Source organism: Phoca vitulina, unplaced genomic scaffold (assembly GCF_004348235.1).
Source record: "Phoca vitulina isolate PV1807 unplaced genomic scaffold, GSC_HSeal_1.0 scaffold104, whole genome shotgun sequence".
Classification (NCBI taxonomy): domain Eukaryota; kingdom Metazoa; phylum Chordata; class Mammalia; order Carnivora; family Phocidae; genus Phoca; species Phoca vitulina.
Genome location: NW_022589807.1, coordinates 628,996 through 655,198, shown reverse-complemented (window position 1 = coordinate 655,198; position 26,203 = coordinate 628,996). Strand labels below are relative to the sequence as shown.

Genomic DNA, 26,203 nt, shown 5'->3' with positions numbered 1-26,203 from the left:
ACCTGAGGCTCAGAGGAGGGCTGAGGGTTCCTGGGGTTGGACTCAAGCCCCGGCCCCACTAGTGATGATGGGCCCCTGGGTGCTGGCCTCTGCGGGGACCTTCAGCGCCCTCGTCATCTCTCGGAGGCGTTGGCCTCGTGCTGCCCCAGCCGGTCATTTACAGCACTTGGTGCTTTCTTAACAGGTGGCAACCGGGAAGTGGAAGCAGATAAGTAAATACTGTCCCCTCGACCTCTACTCAGGGTAAGAGAGCACTTCTCCTTTGGCCTTAGTGCCGCCTTCCATGGGGGCGGGGGAGGGGGCCACTCGCCGGCCGGTAGCCAGGGTCCTGGGCAGAGCTCAGGGTTCTTGCCTGGGGTCAGCTCAGCTGTGGGGGGCAGCGGCTGGGGAGCAGGGGGGTTAGGAACAGTGATGGGGGGCCTCCTTGAGAAAGGCTGGGGGCATGTGGCTCCTTAGCCCGCAGAGCCTGAAGCCTCCAAGCTGCCCTCAGAGGCACATCCCCTGAGTCCCGTCCCCTGAGCCTCAGGCAGGTGAAAGCAAAGACTGCTCATAATTCTATCAATCGTGTCTTTTCCTTTTAGAAATAAGCAGAGAATGCACTTTGCCTTGAAGAGCTTGTTACAGGAAGCTCAGAACAACTTAAAGATATTTAAGGTAAGAGTTGCTTCTCTTTCGTGCCACTTCAGCGGAGGGGCCGCTGGGTGTCCACACCGGGTTGGGCGAACCCAGGGCACTTCGGTCCCGCAGATGAGGGCGTCTGGGCTGGGGCTGCCGTGGTGCAAAGTCCTTTGGTTCTTTTTCCAAGCCGCGTTCCACAGGCGGGGCATCCTGTGACCCCTAGAGTGTGGGACATCAGCTCCTGGACCACTGGGCGGCCTTGGCTCCCTGGGTGCACACAGCCCAACTCGGGTCCCGGGACAGGACGGCCCCGACTCCGCTGGGCTGCGTCCCAGGGGTTCTCTGCATCTCTGAGAGAGTGGCCCCACCTGTGCCTTTGGTCGCAGTTGATTTAGGGACCGCGTAGTTCCCAGATCTGGTCAGTGAGCCAAGTCTCAGTGGCTCTGGGCTCCTGGCCCTGCACGGGGAGCGTCCGCCACCCGACACTGGCGCTGGCCCCTGCAGCTCCTCCTCCGCCGTCTGCAGGCTCCCTGCCCCGGCTCCGACACCCTGCGGTTGCCTGCTGGCGGGAGGCCGGTGAGGCCGAGGGGGGCGGGGAGCAGGGCTGGCCCCGAGCTGGAGGAGGGCTCAGTGTGGCCTGTGTTGGAAATGTGTCCGCTCGGGTCCCCCTCGCCGTCTCCTTTTCTGCTCACCCCTGACCCTGCCTCCTGCCCCGGCTGCGTCCCTGTTCGGCGTTCCGTGGGAGCGCGAGTCTGCGGCGCGGGCCAGGCTTGCGAGCACTGCGTCTGCGTGGAGAAGCAGGGCTGTTGTATCCGGACAGCCTCGTGCCCTCTGCGTCCCGCTCTGGGCGGATGGGGATGCTCTGCACACGGATGTCCCTCGGAGTGAGCTTGGGGGGGTGGGCGGGAGCCTCTTCTCCACCTGCTTTCCCCCATCGGGCTCAGAAATCTGGTCAGAGTGAATGGACTTTAACCCATCTGCCTCCACCTTCCCAATTCTAGAAAAAGGGCCTATTTCACAGTCAGTTTTTATTTTTAATTGTTATGAAGACTGAAGGGACTTTATATTTCAGTCCTAAAGATGAATCCTCTTTCATCTGGGGATTGATCTGGAACCTTCAGTGAGGCGGGCAGTCTTCCCGGCGGACCCTTTGCTGAGTGTGCCTGCCCTGGGGCCGGGCTTAAGAGAAGTGACACAGGCTGGCTTTTCCCGACGCTCTCTGGAGCGACAGTGCGCGCTCCTGCACGTGCCGTCGCTGCTCTTGAGCCAGGCTTCGGTTCTCAGGGTCAGGTGTGGGCCGTTTCCCGGGCCGTGGCTGGTGCCACCACCGTCCGCTGTGGGAGTCTCTTCCCTGCGTGCTGAGTGTTCTGCACAGACTCCACAGCTGTGGCCGTGTCCACCCCGACACTGGGCACTCGGGAGACGTGGGGGATGTGGCGCCTTGTCATGGAGCCCGGGACAATGGCACTCCGCTGATGTCACAATCATCTGTACTTGCGTGGATTTTAGACCCTGGGGAGAAGAGGCTTCCGCCGGCCAGCAGTCCCCCAGCGGCTCACAGGCCTGGAGGAGGGCGGCTCCCGCACCAGACCTGGTGGCGGCCCCCAGTGCCCGGTTTCCCTTAGTGCTTCGCCTTGGTCTCCTTCCCCAGCAGGAGCTCCTGCTGGCCCTCTGCCTGGCACGCCTTCTTCCTGCTGGTAAGGCCCATCTCAAGGGCCAGTCGTCTCGTCACGGCTTCCCTGGGTCCCGGGGCCAGCAGTGACCTCAGCTGTGTGCCTCTTGCTCCGACGCATGACAGGAGACCCCCCGGGAGGCATCACGCGCACTCCTGCATCGCAGGACCTAGATGAAGGACGAATGCCCAGTCCACACCTTGGGGACTGAATTGCCAAGTGCCACCCAGGGCAGGGACCGTCCTCCTCTGTGTTAGGAGGACATTGCTGGGGTCAGTCCAGATCAATCCCCACTGCTACGTAACAACCACACCCCGGCGCTCAGTGTCATGGCCTGGAATCGGGCGGCATAGCTGGCCCTGGCGCCGGGTCCCTCTCGAAGCCGTGTCCTCTCTGACAGCTTGGCGAGGGCCTGAGGCTGGGCTCCCAGGATGGTGTCCTTAATGGTGTGGGCAGGACGCCTTGGTTCCTGGCCGGGGGCGGAGCTCCAGGGTCTGCTCAGCGGGGCCACGTGGCTTGAGAGGAGCGGCACGAGAGGGAAGCCATAGCATCTTTTGTAACGTGGTCTTGCCAGGGATGTGCTGTGGCTCACGCTCCACCGTGGGGAGGGGGCTACAGGGTGTGAGTGTCGGGGCCCCTGGGGACTGTCCGGGGACTGCTGACCACACTCTCTCTCAGATGGGGAAACCAGGGGACAAGGAGTTGGTCACTGCTGCTCAGGCGTGTGGGGATCAGGGTCCCTTGGTCACAGGGTCAGCCCACTTGGCAGCCCTGCTCGCAGCCCTGGGAATGTTGGTGCCATGGGAGTGTCTTTGCTGGACTTGGTTTTAAAAGGCAGGATGGCCTTGGGGACGAAACAGTGCACGTGGTGACACGGGCAGCCTCACCCGCCCTGGCAGGAAGCGTGGCCCAGCCTGTCGCAGAGGACAGAAGTCCCCAAGATGCAGGTGGCCCACGGATACCCACACTGGCCAAGAAGTTTGCCTGCTCGGGGTCAGACTGACACTGTGTGTCCCTTAGGAGCACCGGTGTCACATGGCTTCTCGGATAAACAGCCTGGGGTCTTTGGGGGTTTGGGCTTTGGGCTGCGTTTGCCTGAGGCCTTGTGTTTTAGGCCAGGACCGGTCTTAGGTTTTTGGGAACATTTGTTCTATTACATGTTCTAATGGGATTTGCCTCTTGGCCAGTGACACAGTGCGTGAGGGTGGGTTTCCCTGGAGGGCCACGGTGTGCAGGGCCCCAGACGGAGACAAATGTAGGGTGTCAAGTCCTTTTTCCTGCCCAGTGGGCAGAGACAAAGGTGTTCTGCCCCCAGCCCGTGGAGGTGACGTTTCCCTGTCTCTCTCCCTGCCTGAAGAACGGTGAGCTGATCTACGGCTGCACAGATGCCCGCAGCCCCGTGGCTGACTGGAACGAGCTCGCACACCACCTGAAGCCCTTCTTCTTCCCTTCCAACGGCCTGGCCGGCGGGCCCCACTGCACAAGGGCTGTGATCCGGGAGCTGGTGCGGGTCATCACGCGGGTGCTGCTGAGCGGCTCGGACAAGGGCTGGGCAGGTGCCCTGAGGCGGGGGCCTGGGCCACGGGGTCCTCGTGTCTGTGAAGCCAGCCCTTTCGGCAGGAGCCTGCACCGCCAAGGTAGGCCACGCGGGGCGCAGGGGCGGGCAGAGTGTGGCGTGACCTGCCAGGGTCCTGCCTGGCCTCACGGAGCTCTTGTGGGGGCAGCCTGGGCCTCATCAGGGCTCCCCACAGCTGGCCCTTCCCACCTCCCAGCCCTGCTGGGGAGACGCCTGCCTCATCTTTTATCTGAGCTGTAGGGTTTTCCCCTAAAACACCGCTCCCCGTGTCTGTGCGTCCTCAGTAGTTTGCCGAACACTTTCCCTGTGAGCCCGTCTCGTCAGCATGGCCACCCTGAGGGGTAGCTTTTCTCCGGCGGGTGGAGAGCTGAGGCTCGGAAGGCCGGAGTCCCACAGCTCTGGGCCCTTTGGGGTGGGGTGGCCCCCACAACTTCCACTTGCCAGTGGGCTGGCTGTGACTCAGTGGGCGTCCCAGCTTTGAGGCAGCTCGGTGGTGGCAGGTTTGGAGTTTTGCCGTGAATGTTCCCAGGCTCCTCATTTGTCCCTCGGTCGTGTGCTGGTGGGCTCCGTGCCACGCGCAGGCCTGTGTCATGAGGAGCCGTAGCCAGGAGCTTCCTTCGGGGGCTGACGAGGAAGACTCAGATCATTCCCGTTTCGGGCTGAAGGCCCTGTGGTCTCTGGCGGCCGCCGCAGGGTGTGATGCAGGGAGACTGTGGCCCTGCTCCTGCGTGGCTTCTCGTGCTGCCGTGTTTGCGGAGCGGCGGCCCGAGTGTGGCTGATCACCCGCCGTCTGCCCCTCGTGCCGAATTTTTCTTTCATTCTTTCTTTTTTTAAAGATTTTATGTACTTATTTGACAGAGAGAGACACAGCGAGAGAGGGAACGCAGGCAGGGGGAGTGGGAGAGGGAGAAGCAGACTTCCCGCCGAGCAGGGAGCCCGATGTGGGGCTCGATCCCAGGACCCTGGGATCATGACCTGAGCTGATGGCAGACGCTTTAACGACTGAGCCACCCATGCGTCCCTGGGCCAAATTTTTCTTAGCACAAATGAATTTTGTGGCTTTTTTCATAAAAAAGTGATACCTGATCACTTCAGAAAATTGTGGTAGAATTATGCCCATATTGGGGCTCTTAAGTAGACGACAGAATGTGTCTGGAAGGACACGGATGGATGCTGAGGCTCCGCTGGCACCTGGGACTTTTCTGCCAGGCCCCCCCGGACACAGGCTGACCCAGCATGACCCACGGGACGTGCCGTCTAGGACGACAAATCGTGCTCTCCGTGCTACTCTGTAATCTGATATTTTTGCCTAATAACCAAATGCGTGTCAGCAATCGTATTTTTTGAAATTTTTATTGACCACGAGGTAGGTACTCCACACACAGCCTGTAATTTCAGCAAATCCCCCTAGCTGGGTCTGTGTGTTTCCACCCTGTCTCAAGTGGCTGAGCGTGTCCTGCCAGCAGTGGGAGGTCAGAGGTCAAAGTGTCCGTACTGCACACGGCTGCCCCCTTCAAGGGGGAGGGAGGGGCCCGGGACCCTGTCTTCCCCGGGGCACGGCCCCTGGTGCCCACCCTGACCCCGCGGTGGCCGCTCCCTGCTGCGGGTTTATCGGCGGCGGCTCTGACTGCCGTCCTATGTGGCCACCCACGCATCAGCATGGGCTGTGGCTCTGGGCTCCACAGACACGGTCTCCCAGGTTTGGGGACGTCAGTGTGGTCATTTAAAATTTTTGCGCCTGGCTAATTCAGACTGAGAGCCGTGTCTGCACTGAGGTCTGGGCTGCTGTGATGAGCTGAAGGCCTTCGAGGGGGAGCAGCACAGAGCGAGACGCGGCTCCCCTGCCTGTCTTGGGCGCCTGGCCCCGTGCCCCAGCAGCTCCGTGAGGCAGGGTGTGGCCCGTGCCCAGGCTTTCTTCAGTCCTTGACAGGAAACCTCTTGTTTTCCCGATATTCTTGGTAGGAAAAAACAGCCCGGAGTGCTCGGGGTTACCGAAGGGCTGTCTTCTGTACAAAACCCTCCAGGTGCAGATGTTGGACCTGCTGGACATCGAAGGCCTCTACCCTCTGTACCGGCGGGTTGAGCGGTACCTGGAGGAGTTTCCTGAGGAGAGGTGAGGCCCAGGCCCTCGCAGCCCGGCCCTTGCTAGGCTGAGTGGGCCCCAGCATTCCTGAGGGCAAGACGGGGATGGGGGAAGGGGGTCACCCCAGCCGCGGCCACTCCCAGGCCCAGCCCGGGAACGAGGCCCCGGGCTGGCTGGCTCGCTGGCGGTCCCGTGCTGTGTCGGCCGGGCCTGCAGGGGGCAGTGCTGCTCCGCAGCTGGCCAGCCGCTCCCGCCCCACCCGCCGGCCCTGCCAGGACATAGGTCTCCGCCGGAGGGCTCCGGAGGGCTCTGTGGCAGGCTTGTGGCCAGGCTGACCTGGACTCCTCTGTCCCCTCCCCGCTCACCAGCGTCTCTGGCCTGGATGCCATGTGTCATAAACAGGAGGCAGCCCGGGCTCCCTGGTTTTGCTCTTACGCTCTAAAGTTGCTGCTTCAGAACAAAGTTTCGTGTTAGGAAGAGGTGGATCTTTGAGATGTGAAAGGCAGATGTGCGACTGTTAAATTGGTAGTCTAAGAAACCATTTCCAGGTGGCTTTGCCATCCTGTTTTTTGTGCCTTCTCTTTCAGAAAAACGTTGCAAATAGACGGGCCTTATGATGAAGTGTTTTATCAGAAGCTACTTGATCTTTCCACTGAGGACGATGGGACAGTGGCCTTTGCACTGACGAAGGTGGGCAGACCCTTCTGGAAACACTGTGTGCTCCGTAGGCTCTTAACACTAACTTGGGGCTTTCCCAAGACATGTCGTTTCTCATTACCTGCACCTGGGGCTTAAAGCAGAAAAATTGGGGAGTTAAAAAAAAGTGGTTGTTTCCCTTGGGTGGCCCAGGCAGGTGGTGACCGGAACCTTAGCTTTCAGGGAGGATTTCCCTTCCTCCCCGGGGGCTCCGGCCAGCCCAGACCCAGCCCTCTCCCACCCGTGTGCTGGGGGCCAGGACCCAGGGCCACCGCCCTGCGCTTCCCTCTCAGCAGCTGTCCCTCTGCTTGTGGCCCTCGCTGGGACTCGCCCCTGCCCCCAGGCCTCGTCCTGCTCCGAGGGAATTCAGAGGCTCACTGGACTTGGATAGCAAGAAAAGGGCATCTTTATTTTCACTAGTCCCTGGCTGAAATTCAGCATTTCCTCCATTGTGAGTATGGCGACAACCACGATCGGGTCAGCTGGACCCCCGACTTGGCCTCTGAGAGAACCAGACCTATTCGTTTCTCACGATAGCGGCTACAGACACCTCACGTTATCTTTAGTCGTCACTCTTGAGGTTTTGTGGTGCAGGACTGCGTCACACATTGTTTTAAAAAATATTCTGGTATTTGATATAGTCATCCTGCTGTTTATCTTCTGCATTTAAAAATCGTATTCGGAGAGAGCCGTAGGCTTCACTGGGCTGTCAGTTTGGCTGAACGCTAACGCGGTGAGGGGCGGAGGGGCGCACAGCCGAGTGGCCGTCTCCCTGGGCAGGTGGGCAGCTGCCCTGGTGCCCTCGGCTCACCTGTCCTGGTCCCCACCTTGTGTCTGGTCCCCACTTGGCTTTGGCTGCTCCTTCTCCTACAGCTGTCACAGTGTCGAGGAAGAGGATGGAGGATGTCGTGGGGAATACTCTGAGGTGCTCAGCGTGGGGAGAGATCCAAACGTGGAGTCTTTGCACCAGAATCTCCCCTGTGTTGTCTACAACGTGGGTACACTGATTAGGACTAGGTAACGGCACTGCTGCTTTGTTTAAGAGAAGCAACAGAAGACTTTTTTTTATACGTTTCTCTCTCTTTTTTTAAGATTTTATTTATTTATTTATTTGACAGAGAGAGACACGGCGAGAGAGGGAACACAAGCAGGGGGAGTGGAGGAGGGAGAAGCAGGCTTCCCGCCGAGCAGGGAGCCCGATGCGGGGCTCGATCCCAGGACCCTGGGATCATGACCTGAGCCGAAGGCAGACACTTAACGACTGAGCCACCCAGGCGCCTCTATACGTTTCTCTTTTTCAAATTTGCTACCAGATAAACCTGGATTACTTTGCTACTTCAGTTTTTAACCTCATATGTAAAATCTTGTGGTAAGAGACTCAGGCAGTCACTACACCTACCAGAATGGCTGAACTGAGCAGCACGCTGGCCCAGGGCCGGGGTGGTGCTGGGTGCTGGCGCAGAGAAGTGGGTCCCTCGTCTGTGCTGGGGGGTAGGAAACCACGTGCGGAAGCAGCGGCAGCTTCTCACAGAACCTGCACGTCCCCTACAGGCTGGCCTCTCACTCCTGCGCGTGTGTCACAGAGAAGGGAGTGCTCATGCTCACAGCCCTGAGCGACAGATGACCTGGCTGGCTGCAGGGAGCTGCGCAGGGTGACAAAACCAGTGCCAGAAGGTCACACACTCGGACTGTTTGTGTGACATTCCTGACATGAGAGGGCTGAGTGATGGCGGAAGGAAGGTGGGTGTAGCTCTAAGAGGTCAGCAGGAGGCGTGCTCGCGGTCATGGCTGTGCTCGGGATCTCACTGCGGTGGGGCGCGTGCGCTGACCCGCGGGCACACACACAGACTGGAATCGGATCGTGGCGTGTGTCCGCACTGTAGGTTGTGCAAGATGCTGTCACTGGGGGGGCTCGGTCAAGGTCCTGAGGCCTCGGGATCTCGGCCGTGCCGTGCGCATGGGGCCGTCCTCCCGCCGAGCAGCACACGTCCGCGGTTGGCAGCGCGTCTTTCCGGAGCTGCTCGCTCGCACACGCCGTCGGGGGCCTGCCCACCTCCATGCGTCGCTCGCCGGCCCGGCTGCAGCGGAAGGCGGCGTGAGGTCCGTGTGGGAGCGTCAGGCTCTGCCTGGTCGAGGGAGTTCGGCTCTGGCGCTTGGAGTCTGAAGAGGGTGGTTGTGGAGGGAGCTGGCGGAGCAGGGCGAGAACATTCTGAGGCTACAGACTTAATTCTTTCAAGAACTTGCCGAGCCCTGTACCTCTGATGAAGTGAGAGCAGGGACTACTGCCTTTCTTTCGAGGCTAGGAACCCAGAGCCCAGAGCGACGCCCACTCTCCGTTGTGTACAATTCCGCAGCAGGAGTCAACACGCTTGCTCTGTAAAGGGCCAGACGGTAGGTGCTTTAGACCCTGCAGACCGGCCGCCTCTGCTACACCTGCTCGGCGCGCCCTTGTAGTTCAGGGTTAGCCACGGACAGACCAGGAGGAGTGCAGCTGTGTTCTAGTAGAACTGCATTTACAAAAACAGGTGGTGAGCTGGATTTGGCCCCCGGTCTCTAGTTTCCGGACCTCTGTTTACTTTTGCTTGTCAGGTTTGTTTTTCTTTTTTTTTTTTAAGATTTTATTTATTTGAGAGCATGAGCGGAGGGGTGGGTTGGGGGGAAGGGTGCAGCAGGGACAGACGGAGAAGGACAAGCAAGGATCACCACTGAGCAGGGAGCCCGATGCAGGGCTCGATCCCAGGACCCCGGGATCATGACCTGAGCCGAAGGCAGACACTTAACCGATTGAGCCACCCAGGCGCCCCCAGCTTGTCCGTTTTTATATTCCATTTTTTGCTCTGTTGGTTTGGAAGTTGCACATTCTCTTTCTGTCCCTGTAGTGGTTACTTGTCCAGTCTGACCATGCACATTCGAAGCCTAATGTTAATCTGACCACCACCGCAGACACACAACAGAAGGAACTGGGTCTGTTCCAGTCATTTCTCCCACCTCTGCCACTTTTCATGCAGTTGTTGTCTGGTATTCTCCTTGTCTTGTTCTTTTCTAAAATCGTAGTTTACAGTATTGCTTACCCTTGTCTTTGCCCAGTGTTCTTGCATCTCCGATCTTCCCTGCTTTCTTTTTTTCTATAATGGGTTTATTGAGATATAACTTACAGATCATACAAATTACCTGTTTAAAGTATGTAACTCAGTGATTTTTTCACCAATTTCAGAACATTTTCATCACCTCAGAAAGAAATCCCGCCCCCTTTCGCTGTCATCCCCTCTTCTCCCCACCCACCTGCCCGAAGCAGCCATTGAGTTCCTGTCTCTGTGGACGCACCTCCTGCGGACACTGCATGTAATCGGACTCATTCAGTACCTGGTCCGTTAGGACTGGATTCCTTCACTTAGCATGTTCTCAAGGTTCATCTGCATCGTAGCATCATGTAGCGTCATGTAGCAACACTTCGCTCCTTTTGTGTAGTTGAAGAATACTCCATTCTATAGATATGTTACATTTTATCCATTTATTATTGATGGACATTTTGACTATTATGAATGCTGCTGCTGTAAGTATTTGTGTACAAATTGTTGTGTGCACGTGTTGTTACTTTTCTCGGGCATATACCTAGGAGTGGAATTGCTGGGTCAAATGGTAACTTATGTTTAATTTTATCAGGATCTGCCAGACAGTTCCAGAGTGGCTGTCCCATTTTACATTCCTACCAGCAACGTGTGAGGGTTCCAACCTCTCCATATTTTCAATGACACTTGTTATTTATCATTTTGAATTTTGCCATCCTGGTGGGTGTAAAGTGGTATCTTGTTGTGATCTGCATTTCCCAGAAGACAGAGCATTTTTTCGTGTTTTTTTTGCCCGTTTGTATACCTTCCTTGGAGAAGTGTCTATTCAGATCCTTTGCCAACTTTTAAATGATGTAATTTGTCTTGCTGAGCTATAAGAATTCTGTATATTGTGGGAAGTGGGCCCTTATCACATATGATATGCAAATAATTTTCTTCCATTCTATTAGTTGTCTTTTTACTTTCTGAGAAAAATGCCCTTTGATGCAAAAATGTTTTTGATTTTGATGAGGTTTAATTTATGTTTTTTCTTGTATTCATGCTTTTGGTGTCATATCTAAGAATCCATTGCTAAATCCAAACTCATGAATATTTTCCTGTTTTCTTCTAAGAATTTTGTGGTTTTATCTCTTACACTTAGTTCTTTGATCCATTCTGAGTAAATTTTTGTATATTATTTGAGGTAGGGTTCCAGCTTCATGCTTTGCATGTTGATGTCCAGTTGTCCCAGCACCATTTGTTGAAAAGATTATTTTTTAAATCCCACTGAATGTTCTTGGCACCCCTGTTCAAATCAGTTGACAGTAGACCTATGGGTTTATTTCTGAATGCTCCATGGTGTTCCTTTGGTATATATGTTTATATTTATACCAGTCCCGTCTTGATTACTGTTGCTTTTTAGTAAGATTTGAAATTGGGACGTGTAAGTTGTCCAACTTTACTATTCTTTTGCAAGATTGTTTTTGCTATTTGGAGCCCCTTGTGATTCCATATAAATCTTAGAATCAGCTTGCCAATTTCTACAAAGAAGCCAGCTGGGATAGTTATAGGGATTGTGGTGAGTCTGTAGATCACTTTAGTTAGAATAGCCATCTTTACAATAGTAAATCTTCCAATTTGTTAACATGGGATGCTTTTCAATTTATTTAGATCTTCAGTTTTCTTTCAACAGTCATTTGTAGTTTTCAGAGTGTGCATTTTGTACTTTAAGGTTATTCCTGAATGTTTTATTGTTTTTGATGTTGTTGTAAATGTATTTTTCTTAATTCTGTTTTCCAATTGATTGTTGTAAGTGTATAGAAATTAGTTTGTGTTTGTATATTGATCCTGTAGCTTGCAACCTTGCTGAATTCCTTTATTCTAACAGATTTTTAGTAGATTCCTTAGAATTCTCTCTATACAAGATCATCTGTGACTAGAGATTGTTGTCTTCCTTTCCAATTTGGATGCCTTTTATGTCTTTTTCTTGCCTAACTGCCCTAGCTAGAATCTTTAGTCCAGTGTGGAATAGATGTTGCAAGAACAGACATCCCTGATTTTCCCTGGTCTTGTTGGGACAGTGTTAGTCTTTCATCATTATATATGATGTTAGCTGTGGGTTTTTCGTAGATATCCTTTATCAGATTGAAGAAGGTTGCTGCTTTTCCTAATTTGTTGAGTGTTTTTATCAAGAAGGGATGTTGGAGTTTATCAAATGTCTTTTCTGTGGAAATTGAGATTATCATGTTTTTGTTTTTGTTTTAAATTTTGTAGATATGGAATATTCATTTGTTTTTGGATGTTAAAACCCACCTCACATTCCTGGTATAAATTGTACTTGGTCATGGCACATGATCCTTCGTATATGTTGCTAGATTCAGTTTGCTGTTATATTGTTGAGGATTATTGTCTGTAGTTTACATCTTTTATGATGTCTTTTTTGGTTTTGATATCAGGTAATACTAGCATTGTCACATGAGCTGGGAATGTTCCAGCCTTATACTTTTTGGAGGGTTTTGAGAAGGACTGATGTTAATTATTCTTTAAATATTTGATACAATTCAGTAGTGAAGCCATCTGGGCCTGCCCCTTTGTAGTTAGTGTTTTGAACCCAGTTCAGTCTCTTTATTTGTTACAGGTCTGATGATATTGTCTGTTTCTTCTTGAGTCAGTTTTGATAGTTTGTGTCTTTTTAGGAGTTTCTCTATTTCATCTAGATCATCTAATTTATTGGCCTACAGTTGTTTGTGGTTTTCCTCTTCTTCAAGTAAACCCTTTAGAAATTACATTAGTAACTTATTTTTTTTTTTAAGATTTTATTTGTTTATTTATTTGACAGAGAGACAGCGAGAGAGGGAACACAAGCAGGGGGAGTGGGAAAGAGAGAAGCAGGCTTCTCGCCGAGCAGGGAGCCCGATGCGGGGCTCGATCCCAGGACCCTGAGATCATGACCTGAGCCGAAGGCAGATGCTTAACCAACTGAACCACCCAGGCGCCCCTAGAAATTACATTAGTAACTTAGTGAAAGCCTTTTGGAAAATTCTACATCCTGTTTATCTGGATATGTTTATATTCTCCGCAGTATTGAAAGGTAATGTTTTCTGTGTACAAATAAGGGGTTCAGTGTTTTTCTCCTAGCACTGAATCATTCGATGTAATGTCATCTGACTGTGGATGGGGCTGCTTAGAGGTCTTCTATCAGTCTAACTGCCCTTTCTCAGGGGGAGAGTTTTTCCTATGCCTGCTTTTAGGAGGTTCTCTTTCTCTCTCATTATTGGGCATACTGATTAGGTGTGCATACTTTGTATTTATTTATCCAGCTTCATACACATATGCTGTGCTTCCTCTATTTGTGGATACCATTTGTACTGTGAGATATAGCACATACGGAAAGTACACAGAAAAAAATGTACAGCCCAATGATTTGTCACAAAGCAAACTCTTGTGGAATTACCAGCTAGGTTTGGATGTAGAACCCTTGCAGCCAAACATAATCCCTGTCGTTTCCCTGCCAGTCATTCCTCTTTCTTTTCTCCCCAGAATTAACTATTGTGTTGATTTATATTCTTATAGTTTGGTTTGTTTTGCTTTTGAACTTTATATATGGAATCCTGTCTTTTTTAAGAAGAAAAAACTCTATGTACTATTTATAAGATTCATATTATTGCGTGCATTTCCATACTGGCACTGCTTTATAGCAATCCACTGAATAGATGTACCACAGTTTATCCATTTACTGTTGATGGACATTTGGGTTGTTCCCTGTTTTCGGCTGTTATGAATAAAGCTGTTGTAAACATTCTTAAGCTGATATCTTGGTGAACATGTCACACATTTCTCTTGGATATATTCCCAGGAATGGAATTTCTGGGCCAGAGATGTGAGCATATTAGCTTTAGGAGATACTGCAAAACAGTTACCTTCTTCTATTCCCTACAGCTGGCTAGAGTAGTTCCCATTGCCCCTCAGTCTTTTATTTTTCAGCCATTCTGGTGACTGTAGTGGTGGCTTATTATGGTGATGAGATTAAGCACCTTTTCATCTGTTTTCTTTTGTGTTAAGTCTTTTGCCCAGTTTTTGTAGGATTGTCTTTTTTTAATCGATTTGAAGGAGTTCTTCATGTATTCTGGATAGAAGCCCACGGTCAGATAGATGTGCTCCTGGTGTCTTCTTCGACTCTGGAGCTTGCTACTGTACTCTCAGTGGAGTCCTTTTAAGAAAGGAAGTTCATAATTTTAGGATAGTTTAATTTACATCTTCTTCCTTTTTAAGAAGTCTTTATCTATCTTAGGGTCCTACAGGTATTTTAGAAACCTTTACTGTTTTGCCTATCACGTTTGGTGGGTATGGCATGAGGTAGGGTTTTATTTTACTTTCATATGGAATTGTCCCAGAATCACAGGAATTATCCTGATCACTAGAGAGTCAAAACAAGCCTTGATACCCAGTAGAGCAAATCCTTCTACCGTCTTCAGGATTGTCTTTTTCGTTGGCTCTTCTTGGCCTTTGCTTGTGTACATACATCTTAGAATCAGCTTGTTCAGGTCTACAAGGAAAAGCAATAACAAACCTGTTGGGATTTTGATTGGTTTGGCACTAAAATGACAATAGGAGTTGATGGCTATACAATATTTAGTCTTCCAGCATGGGCATTTTCTATTATTTTAGGTGTTATTTTAAAACTAATTAAAACAGGGGCGCCTGGGTGGCTCAGTCGGTTAAGCATCTGCCTTCGGCTCAGGCCATGATCCCAGGGTGCTGGGATCGAGCCCCCATCAGGCTCCCCGCTCAGCAGGGAGTCTGCTTGTCCCTATCCCTCTCCCTTGCCCCTCCCCGCATTTGTGCATGTGTGCTCTCTCTCTCTCTAAAATAAAATAAAATAAATAAATCTTAAAAAAATTTCCATTCTAAAGTGTTTGTTGTGGACATAGAGGAACGCAGCTGGTTTTTCTATTTGACTTTTTATATGTCAACCTTGCCAAACTCACTGATTCTATTTATTTTGAAGATTTTATTTATTTGAGAGAGAGCATGGGGGGGTGGGCAGCAGGAGAGGGAGAAGGGGACTCCCCGCTGAGTAGGGAGCCTGATACGGGACCTGAGCCAAAGTCAGCCCCTTAACCGACTGAGCCACCCAGGTGCCCTGAACTCACTGATTCAAACTATTCACTTACAGCTGTTGGATTTTCGTTTTATGGAATCATATTGTCAATGAATTTGATTTTTTGCTTTCTAATCCTTAGGCCTTTTACCTACTTTGTTTTGCTTAACTCCATATAGTTAATTTATGAAAGTGGGAATTCTAGTCTTGTTCCCATTCTCAGAGAAACCATTTTACCACTAAGTAAGTTATTTGTTGTAGGTTTTTTGGGGGGTTTGTTTTATTTATTTTTTAAATAAATAAGTTAAAAATTAAGGATGTTCCATTCTGTTCCTAATTTGTTAAAAGTTTTTCTCAGGAGCAGATGTTGAATTATCAGTGCTTTTTCTATTTCTGTTGGATGATCATATGACTTTTCTCCTATTTTCTGTTAATGTGGTTAACTGTACAATTTTTACAGTGATTTATTATTATATATCTGATTTGCTAATATTTTGTTTAGGGTTTCTTTTGCATATATGTTTATGAGTGATGTGAGTTTTTTGTAATGTCTTTGTTAGGTCTTGGTATCAAGGGTACGCCTGCCTCATAAAACATTTGAAGAATGTTTGCTCATTTTCTGGTTCTCTGGAAGAGGTGAAGTAAGGATTGTATTATTTTTTCCTTAAATGTTTTGTAGAACCACAGGTGAAACCATCTGGGCCGATAATTGTCTGTGAAGAAAAATTTTAAATTAGGATCTCAATTTCAGATTTTCAGGGTGCCTGCGTGGCTCAGTCAGTTAAGCCTCTGCTTTCGACTCAGGTCATGACCCCAGGGTCCTGGGACTGAGCCCTGCATGGGGCTCCCTGCTCATCGGGGGAGTCTGCTTCTCTCTCTCTCTCTCTCTCCCTCTGCCCCTGTGCATGCTCTCTTTCTCTCAAATAAATAAATAAAATCTTTAAAAAAAAAGGGTTTAAAAAAGTTTCAGATTTTCTTCTTGTCAGTTTTAGTAACATCTTTCTAAAACATCATCTAAAATTTTCAAAAATTTTGTATATAGTTTTTTGATAATATTCTTTTATCTTTTAATGTTCTGTAAGATCTGAAAATGCTCTTTTATTCCTGATGTCTGATACCTGTTTTCTTTCTTAATCCATCCTACAAAGAGTTCATCATTTTTGTCAGTTTTATAAAAATTAACTTAGGATCCTTTAGTGTACTATATGATTCTTTCCTATTTCAGTAATTTCTGTTTTTTTCCCTTTCTCTTGTTTGGATAATTTGTTCTTCCTGTAACTTCTGATATGCTTATCTAATTAAGTTTTAGACTTTTTTTCTAAAATGTGTATTTAACACTATATATTTTTTCATAAACATGGTTTTAGCTACATTCCACAAGCTGTATTTTCAACACCATTCATTTAAAATATATGCTCTGATTACTATTAAGATTTCTCCTTTGACCCATGTAAGTATTTAGAAGGGAATTAATTACCAAACACATGGAGATTCTCATTATTTTTTTTGTATTGATTACTAACAGCATTGCATTATGGTCAGAGAACACAGTCCATATGTCCTTTGAAATTTGTTGAGATTGGCTTTTGATCCTTTGAAATGTATTATGATTTGCTTTATAGATCGATTTATTTGAAAAATGCTTCTGTGCATACTTTAAAAAAGAAAGTGTCTTCTCAAATTGTTGGGTGCAATGTTTTATATCTTCCCATTAGGGCAGATTAATTGTGTTCAGATCTTCTATAACTTTATTTTACTGTCTGCTTCTTTCATAAGGATGTTTTGAAATTTTACATAATAATTATGGAATTGTCTGTTATTTATTTTGAAGCTATATTGTCAGGTGTCCTAATATTGTTAAACCTACCGGGTAAATCAAATTTTTCATTTTCAAGTGTCATTTATAATATTCACTGTGTTTATCTCTGGTAATACTTTTTACCTCAAAGTTTCCTTTGTCTGATATTAGTGTAACGTCTGTAGGTTCTTTTGGTTAATACTTGCACTATGTATCTTTTTCTGTTCTTTTGTTTTTAATCTTTCTATGCCTTTGCATTTAAAGTATGGTTTGGTTTTCTATCCTTTCTGATGTTTTGTGGACGTATAGTTAGGTTTAATCCTTTACCACCTGTTTTATTAGGTTTCTTTTCCTTTCCTCTTTTAGAATCTTTTGGGTTATATTTTTATCATTCAATTTCCCCACTCTGTTGGAAGTTACAGAGTCTTTTGTTTTTCTCTTAGTTGTTATCCTAACCTTTGCAGCAAGCAGTTGACTTATGAAAGTCTAATGTCTAGTACCTTCACTCTCTTTCTGGACAGTGCAAAATTAAGAGTATATTTTACTCTCGTCCTGACTTAAATCCTATTGCTGTGTATTCTATTGTTTTAAACTCAAGGAGATGTTATTACCATTTTATACGACCGGTTTCCTTTTACCCACAGATGCTTCTCTTGGGTTGCTCTTCATTCTGCCCTGCATTCTGGAGCTTGTTATCTAGGATGATTTTGTTGTCTGAAGAATACCCTTTAACGTTTCCTTTGTGTTGGTCTGCTGGTGACTCATCCTTAAGTGTTTGGTGATGTGTGTAAGTGATTGTGTTTTTTTGGAGTCATTCTTGAGTCTGTGGCTTGATGTCTTTCCTCAGGTTTGGAAAATATTTGGCCTTAACACCTTCAGATTTGATTTCTGCCTGTTTCCTTGGTATTTTCCAGCTGTCTTACTTTCCATGCTTCATTCTGGATATTTTTACTTGGACCTATCTTCCATTGTAGCAAGTCTCTTGAGTTTTTTCTAATCTATTAAAACTATCTCTTGAATTCTTAATATTGATTTTTGTATTTTTTCAATTCTAGAATTTACGTATGGTTTATTTTTATAGCCTCCAGCTCTCCTCACATTCTTGATTTTGTCTTTTATCCTTTGAACAGAGCAGCATGTCTGTCTGGTACTTGCAGTAACTGGGAGTCTGTGTTTGTCTCTGCTGACCTGGGACTGGGGTTTCTTGCACGTTTTCACTTAGGTCATGCTGTGTTGTACCTGGATATTTTAACTTACGTGTCAATCACTATATTTTACAATTATTTTAGAAATAATGCAAGGCCTAGTATGTCTTCTTCCAGGGAGGATCTTGGGTTTGCTTCTGCTGGGAGACAGGGAAGCCCTAGCAAGTTGGGGTCCTCTGACCCCAGTTTTGGTGACTGATCTCTTTGAAGCAGGGCTGCAGGTCCTGGAAGGCTGCCAACCTGTGGCTCCCTCAGTCTGCAGGTGCAGCTTTGAGTGCTGACCCGAAGGGGGGTTCACACGATTACTGTCCCCATAGCCCTGGAGGTTGGTGAGAAGAGTACCTCTCAGCCAACCCTCCGGAACTGTCAACCCTGTCTCAGGGCAGAAGAGACCCAAATGTCTGTCTCCCCACTGGTCCAGCCACTCTCCCTGCTCCTGTTCACACTGCCTTGTAGCAGATGGTTTTGGTATTTTGTCCAGCTGCCTCGGGTGGACCTCTGTAGTCGGGTTGGCCCCTGCATTACTCGAAGTGAGAGTCTGGCCCTTCCATTTTGTGTCTGATTTTATGTGTAGTTTTGTGCATCTAATGAGTGAAAAATGCTTGGTATAATTTGCATTTCCTTGATAATTAGTAAGGTTTGGCATCTTTTCATATATTTATTGGCTATTTTCTTTTGTCTGTTTATTGGGTTTCACACCTTCTTTGGGGAGTATCCTCTTGCAGACGGATCTAGCGCTTGATGCCCTGGTACTGATCGTCAGTGATCGCTGCCGATCTGTCTCCCGCACTGGTTTTAGACGGTGTTATATAGGTACTTTTCATCTTTGGGAATTCAGATCTGTCAGTCTTTTCTGACTTGTCTTGTAATGAGGACACAAATATTTTATACTTTTTTATGTTTATCTCCTTAATTTGTTTGGACCGAATTTTTTGTGTGTGTTGTGAAATACCTGATTTCTTAGCCAAACCAACCAAGTGTAGAAGAGGTTTTGCAAGCCCCAGAAGAGCCACCAGCCGGCCTGAGGCACCTTGCACAGTTGTGCGCAGGGAAGGTGGGAACTGGACGTTTTCTCGGGGTGGGACTCAGGAAAGGGCTACAGGGAGGGTGAGACTGATCTGTCAACATCTGATGATGAGGGCAGTGACAACCTGGAAGGCCCGTTTCCTTTTTTGTGATTATAGTTTATTTTTGTAAAAGTGAGAGCTATTCAATCTAAAAAATTCAAATACTAACGTGAAACATCAAAGAAGGGGGACGATGCCCCAGACTCGACACCAAGGTGACGCTTTCCAGAACCTCTGTGTGTGTCTGCCGTGCAGGGGGGCACACACGGCCTCATGAGTCGGGTCCCCCAGAGCACGCCGTGTGTGGTGTGCGTCGGCGGCCCAGGCGAATGTGTTTGCGGGCGGGTGCGCGCACGTGCTCAAGCCCGGCGTTGAGAGCCCCAGTGCCTGGGCTCGAACCCAGGCTTGCCGTCACCGGGTGGTGCTGAGCAGGCCGGCTGTGGGTCACTCTGGGGATGCAGTGAGCTCACGCCGAGCCTGGCAGCCCTCCATCCGCGCAGCGTCGTCCTGGTGGCGGGGTGCCCCGAGCAGGCCTCGCTGGGTGTGTGGGGAGCAGAGCTGGCCCGGCACCGTCGGGGGGCCCAGGTGCTGAACTTCCAAGCCGGCAGACTGGCTGCTTTGCTGCACACAAGCTTGCATCCTGGTGTTTGCAGTCGGGGTCCACGTGCTACCCGCAGTGAGAGGCCAGGGCCCGGCTGGCCTGGGGCTTCCTCACTCAGCCCGGGTCTGCAGCCGGTTCCCGGACCGTGCCGGGTGCGTGTGCTGGGGCTGTGGTCCCGGAGCTGACCTCTCCGTCCCCCGTAGGTTCAGCAGTACCGGGTGGCCATGACTGCGAAGGACTGCTCCATCATGATCGCGCTCTCCCCCTGCCTGCAGGACTCGAGGTGAGCTGCCTGCTGCGTGCCCGGCCCGTGTCCCTGCGGCCAGAGCGCCGTGGCAGGGCCGTGTCTGCTGACCGGTGATGCCCGTGGCCCGCACGACACCTAGTAACCCGCCACAGCTTGCTGACTCCCACTGCTCTCTAGAAGCGTGTGATTCAGGTGGAAAGACATTTATGGAGAATAACTTAAAAAGACTGTCCTATTAAAGATTACTATGATTTTCTAAGAAAATACTCCAAAGACTTAGAAGCAGCTTGGATCCTTGGTACAAATTCCTTTCTCTCAAGGCCCCACGTGCCCACCGAGGCTTGGAGGCCGGAGAAGCTGCAGAGCCCCCACCAGGTCCTGACCCTCACGCGCCTGTGGGACAGCACGTCGCTGTTGCGCGTCCTGTTGGCAGCAGCTCTCCCTGGACATTATTATCCTTGTCCGGTCCCCTCCCCTGCCTTTTTTTAGGAATTCAGGATGAACCTGTAATCTTCTCTTGCTAATTAGATGGCATCTTCAGCATTGATCCTCAGGGTGCCAAACCCCACACACAGTGTTTGTGGAATGTTCCACATTCTTCTGACATGTGTTCCCGGGTCAAGATGACCTTATCGTTGGCTGCCAGCCACCCGTTTTTCAGATGCTTTTGAACTAAACATTCCCAGGACCGCTGCTCCCTGGCAGGCACGGAGCGGATCGGAAACACGGAGGGATGTTCGTAGGGTGCAACTGAAGTACAAAAAGGCTGTTCTGTTTAGCTGAGGACCCCTGTGATCCCGTGAGGAAGTGCCTGCAGCGCGAGTTCACTGGATCGAGCTGGCCTTGTCCGATGGCAGCAGCATGCGGATGTCACCCGCTGCCCTTCCTGAAACAGGCACGCACTCAGGAATGTGCGGGATGTGCAGGGCTGGCCGGCTGCTTGGCAGGCGCAGACGGGGCGGGGCGGGGGCGCATGTCCCGGGAGCCCCATGGCGCAGAAGCGTTTCAGCTTTGGAGCTGCGCCCTGGGCTCGCGGGAGCTTGTGGTGGACACACAGGCAGCCCGTGTGCCGAGCGATGCCCCTCTGTGTGCGTGTCACCTTGTCAGGTGCCGGCTCGGCGGGGGAAACCTGCTGGGGGCCGGAGAGGTACGGTCCCGGCCCTGCTGCCTGGAGCTCAGGCCTCAGAAGCGGGACCTTCACTGCCGTTCGGGAGGGAGTAGCTATGACCCAGCAGTGGGGCCAGGGCTCCGTTTTCCCTAGAGAGAGGGTATTTCGGGGCAGGAGTGAAGTGAGAGTCTCGGCCTTGATTAGCTTCATCAGAACGGGAGCGTGTGGATTGGTCTTCCCCTCCCAGGCAGGAGCTTTTAAAATTCGTGTTGTTTTGGGATGCTTTCTAAATCTACAAGAGTAGTAAGCGTGGGGAAACTAGGACTCGTATTTTTCTTGGGCTAAACTGAGCTCATATATTTAACCAGTTGTTGGATGTGAAATATTACCAAGCACTCTGAGAGCTGAGTGAGATGGATACACAGCAATTTTAATACAAAATTCAGAATTAGCCTCAGGGTGGTTGGTTTTAGTACAAATAATTGTTCATTTTCTGTTATAAGCACATGAATGTTCTGATGTTTAGACAACCCACAGAATGAAGCCTTAAGAACAAAACATCAAAACCTGCAGATTAGATTTGAGACTAGAGCATGAAATCAGCTCTCTCTCCAAATGTGAAGAGCCTCAGGGAACACGGGCTTCTCAGCAGATGTGGGAAAAGGCGGGTGAAGGGAAGTCTGCTCCGTCGGGTTGAGGAAAGGCCAGGTCGACTTTCTCCTTTCTCGGGGTTAGTGATTCCTGACTCCTGGTCAAGTGCCCCCAGGGACTGGGGGATACCTGCCAGTCCTCCCGTCCGTGTGGTGGCGGGTGTCACGGCGGGCCTAGGCGGGGTGTGCGCCCTGAGCAGGGTGAGGATTTGGGTATTGGGGGTTCATGTGTCCTGAAGCTGCTCTTTCACTTCCAGCTCCGATCAAAGGCCTGTCGTCCCTTCGTCGAGATCCAGGTTTGCTTTCTCCGTGTCTGTGCTGGACCTCGACCTCAAGCCCTATGAGAGCATTCCTCACCAGTACAAACTGGACGGCAAGATAGTCAACTTCTATTCAAAGACTGTACACGCCAAAGATGCAGCTGTGACGTCGACCAGGTTCAAGGAGAGTGAGGACTGCACGTTAGTTCTCCATAAGGTCTAGGCGCTTCCCGCGGGGTCTTTGAAACTTGAACACAGAATGTGAAGGCTGAATGAGAGAGCTCTTTCCCGTTGTGCTGGGTGACCTTTGGCTGTGAATGTTTTTGCTTTTTAACCCGTGTTCAGGTGGGGCTGCGTCTGGGTGACCCCGAATGGAAGGCCACCAGAAACACCTTCGAGGATGGGGAGCGCCGGGCGTGAGCGCTGCTGCGTGCGGGGTCCCCACACCTTCTGCTCTGGGCCGCTCCTCCTCCCCACCCAGGGCTCATGTCTAATCTCTGACGTAAAAGCCTTAAGACCCAAGGTTTGGATCTCCTACCACCAGACTCTAACATAGTAAACTTGAATTGTCGCGTACATCTTACCGTTTGGACTTGAAGGAGCACATGGATACTACTGGAACTCTCCCAGCTGAGTTATGTGGTCACCGTTTCCGTGCGAGCCACCAGGCGGCACAGGTTTAGCGGGCCCTCTGCTGCAGAGAGCGATGGGTGGCTGGTGCGGATGTGGGTCCTGAGCTGCGTGGACTCGGGGTCTCTGGAGGTGCCACGGCCACCGCTCTGCACAGGGCAGGGTCGTCAGGGAGCACGGGACTCAGGTCAGGGGTGGACGCCACTCACTCGAGCGCTTTCTTTTTAGCTGAATGATTTTATCTTTGACTTTAGGGGAGACGAGGCGTTCCTTGCCACGTGAAGTCGCTGCCGCAGAGCTGGCGTCGGGGCGGCTCTGGGCCAGGCATTCTGGGTGTTTGGGGAAGTCGCGAGCGTGGCGTGCTCCCACAAGATGAGCGACTCCTGGCTGGCACCAAGAGGGTTCTCGTTGGGGTCACCGTAGGTGTGCCCGGCTGCTAAGAAAACTGTGGGGAATCTTGGCTTTGGTTTTTTATTCTATGGTAGGTTGTACAGATTATTTATATCATTGTTTTGAGGGACTAATGAAGGTTTATTGTAACATAAGATTATAATAGCAAAACCACGGAATTGTATGAAAATGCTACGTGAAAAATATTTTGCTGATTGTAAATTTTTGTGGGGAATTTTGTGATAACTTGAGAATTATACTTGTTTGAATCAAGCCAGCTCTCCTAGAATTTATTCAGCCTTGTCCTAACATTTGCTTTTTCCACACTCGGAGGTTCAGAAAAATACTCAAATGACACGTGTCTCGTCTGTGTGCGTTGGGGGGCTGTGGAGACGCCCCTCGCAGGGACATGTGTGGAAGCATCTGTGTTGTTTCGGCCTGAGGTCGCTCCTTGTTGCTGGCCTGCGTGAGGATGGGTGTGCACGGGACCCCGGCCCTGCCAGGAGGTGGGTCAGGCCGCCTCCCAGGCCCGTCCTGGCTGAAAGCACCAGCATCCACAGGGGGCACATGCGGACCGACGAGGTCCTGCCCTGTGTGGTCTCCGCCTCACACTCCAGTGTGGCCCCTTCCCTGACTGTGGTTTCAAGCGATGTTTCTACCGATTCTAACCTTTTAAATGGGGCAGCTGAGGCCAGTGCTGCCCAGGGGGGTGGGGGTGGGGTCGAGTCTATAGTACGGCATTTTTTAAGCTGACTGCTCCACTTTCATGTGAAGGCCAAGAAGAGTGAGTTCTGCTCTACAGGGCAGGGTGGCAAGGTGGGCGGTGCGTCGCCCCGGTGTCAGGAATGTTAGGGAGTGGGGTCCTCGGGTGGCAAGGGGAGGGCCGATCTCCAGAACACAGGACGCCTCCACCCTCAGACTTGGTGAGAGGTAGGACCAGCCGCTCCCCCCGATCCAAGGATGGACACTCACTCCTATTATTATTAAAAGAAGAAGAATAAGCTTAACTTCTGAGAACGTTTTTTTTTTTAAGTAATCTGTGCCCCCCGTGTTGGGCTCAAACTCATGACCCTGAGATCAAGAGCTGCACACGGGGATCCCCCAGCCGAGCCCGCCAGGCGCCCCTAAGCGCTGTACGTGCTGCTCGTCTGACATTTTGTATTCCAATAGCTGTGTTTATTTTTCCACGTCCCGACAGTTTATATAGAATGTGCTGAAACTGCACAGACGTGTCCTAAAGGTGTTGTTTCTCTGTGGAACACAGAAACTGTTTATGTGGAAGATCACACACCTGCGTGTTTGCCCGGAACTAGTCGTGGTCCGCTGTGCAGAGCGACTTTATCAGGCTCTCGAGGGCGGCTTCAATGCCCAGTGCGCCCAGCAGGGCTCGGAAGCTGAGAGGCGCGGTCTCCAGGACTCGGTTCCGGTCCAGCTCCAGGGCTGCAGGGAGAGCGAGCCGGCTGAGACTACACCGAGACCCTCCCTCCTTCCCAAACTGTCGTGACCATGGGCACGGACCCGCACGCCAGAGGTGGGGACGGAACAGTCCCTCCTCGCCTCTGCTTTCTGATTCCTGATAAACCGATGCAAACAATACAGTGAGATTCTCAACTTTTGATTCTTGCTATGAAAACCAGATGACAGAAGCAGGCGTCTGTTGGGCACGGTCAGAAGTCCTCACACCCCCACCCCAGGGGCCCCTACCTTGCTGTGGTGCTTTGGGTAGAAGATCCAGCTTCGGCAAAACCTTCCCTTCTTCATCTATCTGCACCCTCCAAATGATGACCAGCTCGAACCTGAAAGAGGTAAGATGCGTCCCTAAGTGCTGTTTCAAATCGGGTGGGAAGTGTGAACTGTGTGGCACCTGTCACCCTCCCTGAGGAGGTGCTCCTGAAGACGTCTGGCCATGGACACACGCCACATCTGCTCAGGGAAGCACATGTGACATGAACGAAGAGGGAAATGGACCCTGAGACCCAGCAAGATGCTGTTCTGTACCCACAATGTGGTGGTGTGGCCGTGCGGGCGACGTACAGGATGCAGAAAACCTGCCAGTGCGGAGCCTGAACCGATAAAGTAGTCTGAAAAGCTTCGGCAGTGATGGGAGGCTGAATCCACCCCGTGACCCAGGAATTTCACTTCCAGCCACAGAAGCCTGGGTCCTCAAGTGTCTGGGGACATGGACAGGAGCGTGAGAAATAGGGGAAAACGATGGATGACGCAAGTGCCCAAGACCCGAAGGAAGCAGAAATACAGCTGAGGGAGTAGAACCACCGAGAATGAACCGCATACAGCTCCACACGTGACCAGCTCACTTTGGATATAGTGTTGAGTAACAAAGGCGAGTCTGAGAGGCCGACAGAATTACAGCACCGTCTTAGGATTTGCAAACAAAGCCCCTTTAGGCATTCTGACGCAGAGCATGCACACACACCCCAGGGAGTCCTCCCTTCACCCAGTGCTTGCTGCCTCCCGGCCTCTTCTGAGGCCAGCCCATCAGGACAGAGCTCCAGCCCTTCCCGGCCTCCCCTTGGCTCCCACCACCCCTGCAGTGAGCCCAGCAGCGCTGGCCGTTGCCCCATGTCCCACAGCCTGCCCTCCTCCCCACAGCTGCGCAGCTAGCGCGGCTCACAGACATTTCAAGGTGCCTGGAAGGTCGCTGACACTCGTTTTCTACCGTTTGTAATCCTCGTTTTTAACAGCAAGCAGCCGTCTGGGTGTTGGGGAGGCTGGGCCTGCAGGGCATCTGCACTCACCCTGGCTGGCAGGCGCTCCGGACCACCATGCAGCTGGAGGCGGCCCCCTCCGGGAGGTGCACGGCTGCTGGGTACTTCTCCTGTGGGAGAGGAAGCGGGTACAGAAAAATCAGGTGACAGAACAGAAGCCAGGAGCCCTCACGAAGGTCTTCAGGTTGCGGGTGCGGGTAGTTCGGCATCATGGTGCCCTGGCGGAGACAGGGAAACCGAAGGCTCCTCAAAAACCTGCTCTGGGCTCCTTTTCCTGCTTCTCTTGTTGGTAGGACCTGCACCCCCAATTTATACAGGCCTCAATGCAGATGCTGTCTGCCCTCCTTGTAAGGGACCAGGACTCAGTGGTTTCTCTAGAAGAGCCCACATCAAAGGCAGGACCAGGTGAGAAGGACCGGAAGCCATCCTGCGGGTATTCCAGATCTCCAGTGCCAGCCACCCCGGCACCAAGGCTTCCTGGTTCCGAGGAACGACACCTGGGCCCTCGTCTCTGTTCTCACGGTTCCTGGATGCCTCACGGACATGTGCACCAGACCACCGTCCTCAGTAAAAGCCCCCAGGCCCCAAACAAAGACGAGACTCCCTCCTTTCCTTTCCATGTCTCCTGGATGCTCTAAGTTCAGTAAACTCCGCTCTCACCTCCCGCTGGCTGGCTCACATTTGATTTCCATCTTGCGCGCAGCCAGGGCCCCTCTTGGCTGGTCCT

General features: G+C 50.9%; 2 protein-coding genes across 4 annotated transcripts in view; one reads left to right on the top strand and one right to left on the bottom strand.

Annotated features, from left to right (window-relative positions):
* Positions 1-23,427, top strand: part of IPPK (inositol-pentakisphosphate 2-kinase) — a 45,212-nt gene extending 21,785 nt beyond the window's left edge. Inside the window, exons 7-13 of the mRNA XM_032397807.1 lie at positions 185-243; positions 582-654; positions 3,649-3,928; positions 5,830-5,980; positions 6,538-6,640; positions 19,669-19,748; positions 21,728-23,427. Coding sequence (XP_032253698.1) covers positions 185-243; positions 582-654; positions 3,649-3,928; positions 5,830-5,980; positions 6,538-6,640; positions 19,669-19,748; positions 21,728-21,953 — 972 coding nt within the window. The 3' untranslated portion in view covers positions 21,954-23,427. The remainder of the gene's footprint in view (positions 1-184; positions 244-581; positions 655-3,648; positions 3,929-5,829; positions 5,981-6,537; positions 6,641-19,668; positions 19,749-21,727) is intronic.
* A 375-nt stretch (positions 23,428-23,802) lies between these two features.
* CENPP (centromere protein P) overlaps positions 23,803-26,203 on the bottom strand; it is a 241,093-nt gene continuing 238,692 nt past the window's right edge. For all 3 annotated transcript variants that reach the window (XM_032397787.1, XM_032397786.1, XM_032397788.1), the window contains exons 6-8: positions 25,507-25,586; positions 24,455-24,546; positions 23,803-24,190 (exon numbers count right to left, since the gene is read on the bottom strand). In XM_032397787.1, the coding sequence (XP_032253678.1) occupies positions 24,060-24,190; positions 24,455-24,546; positions 25,507-25,586 (303 nt within the window). In that variant the 3' untranslated portion in view covers positions 23,803-24,059. The remainder of the gene's footprint in view (positions 24,191-24,454; positions 24,547-25,506; positions 25,587-26,203) is intronic.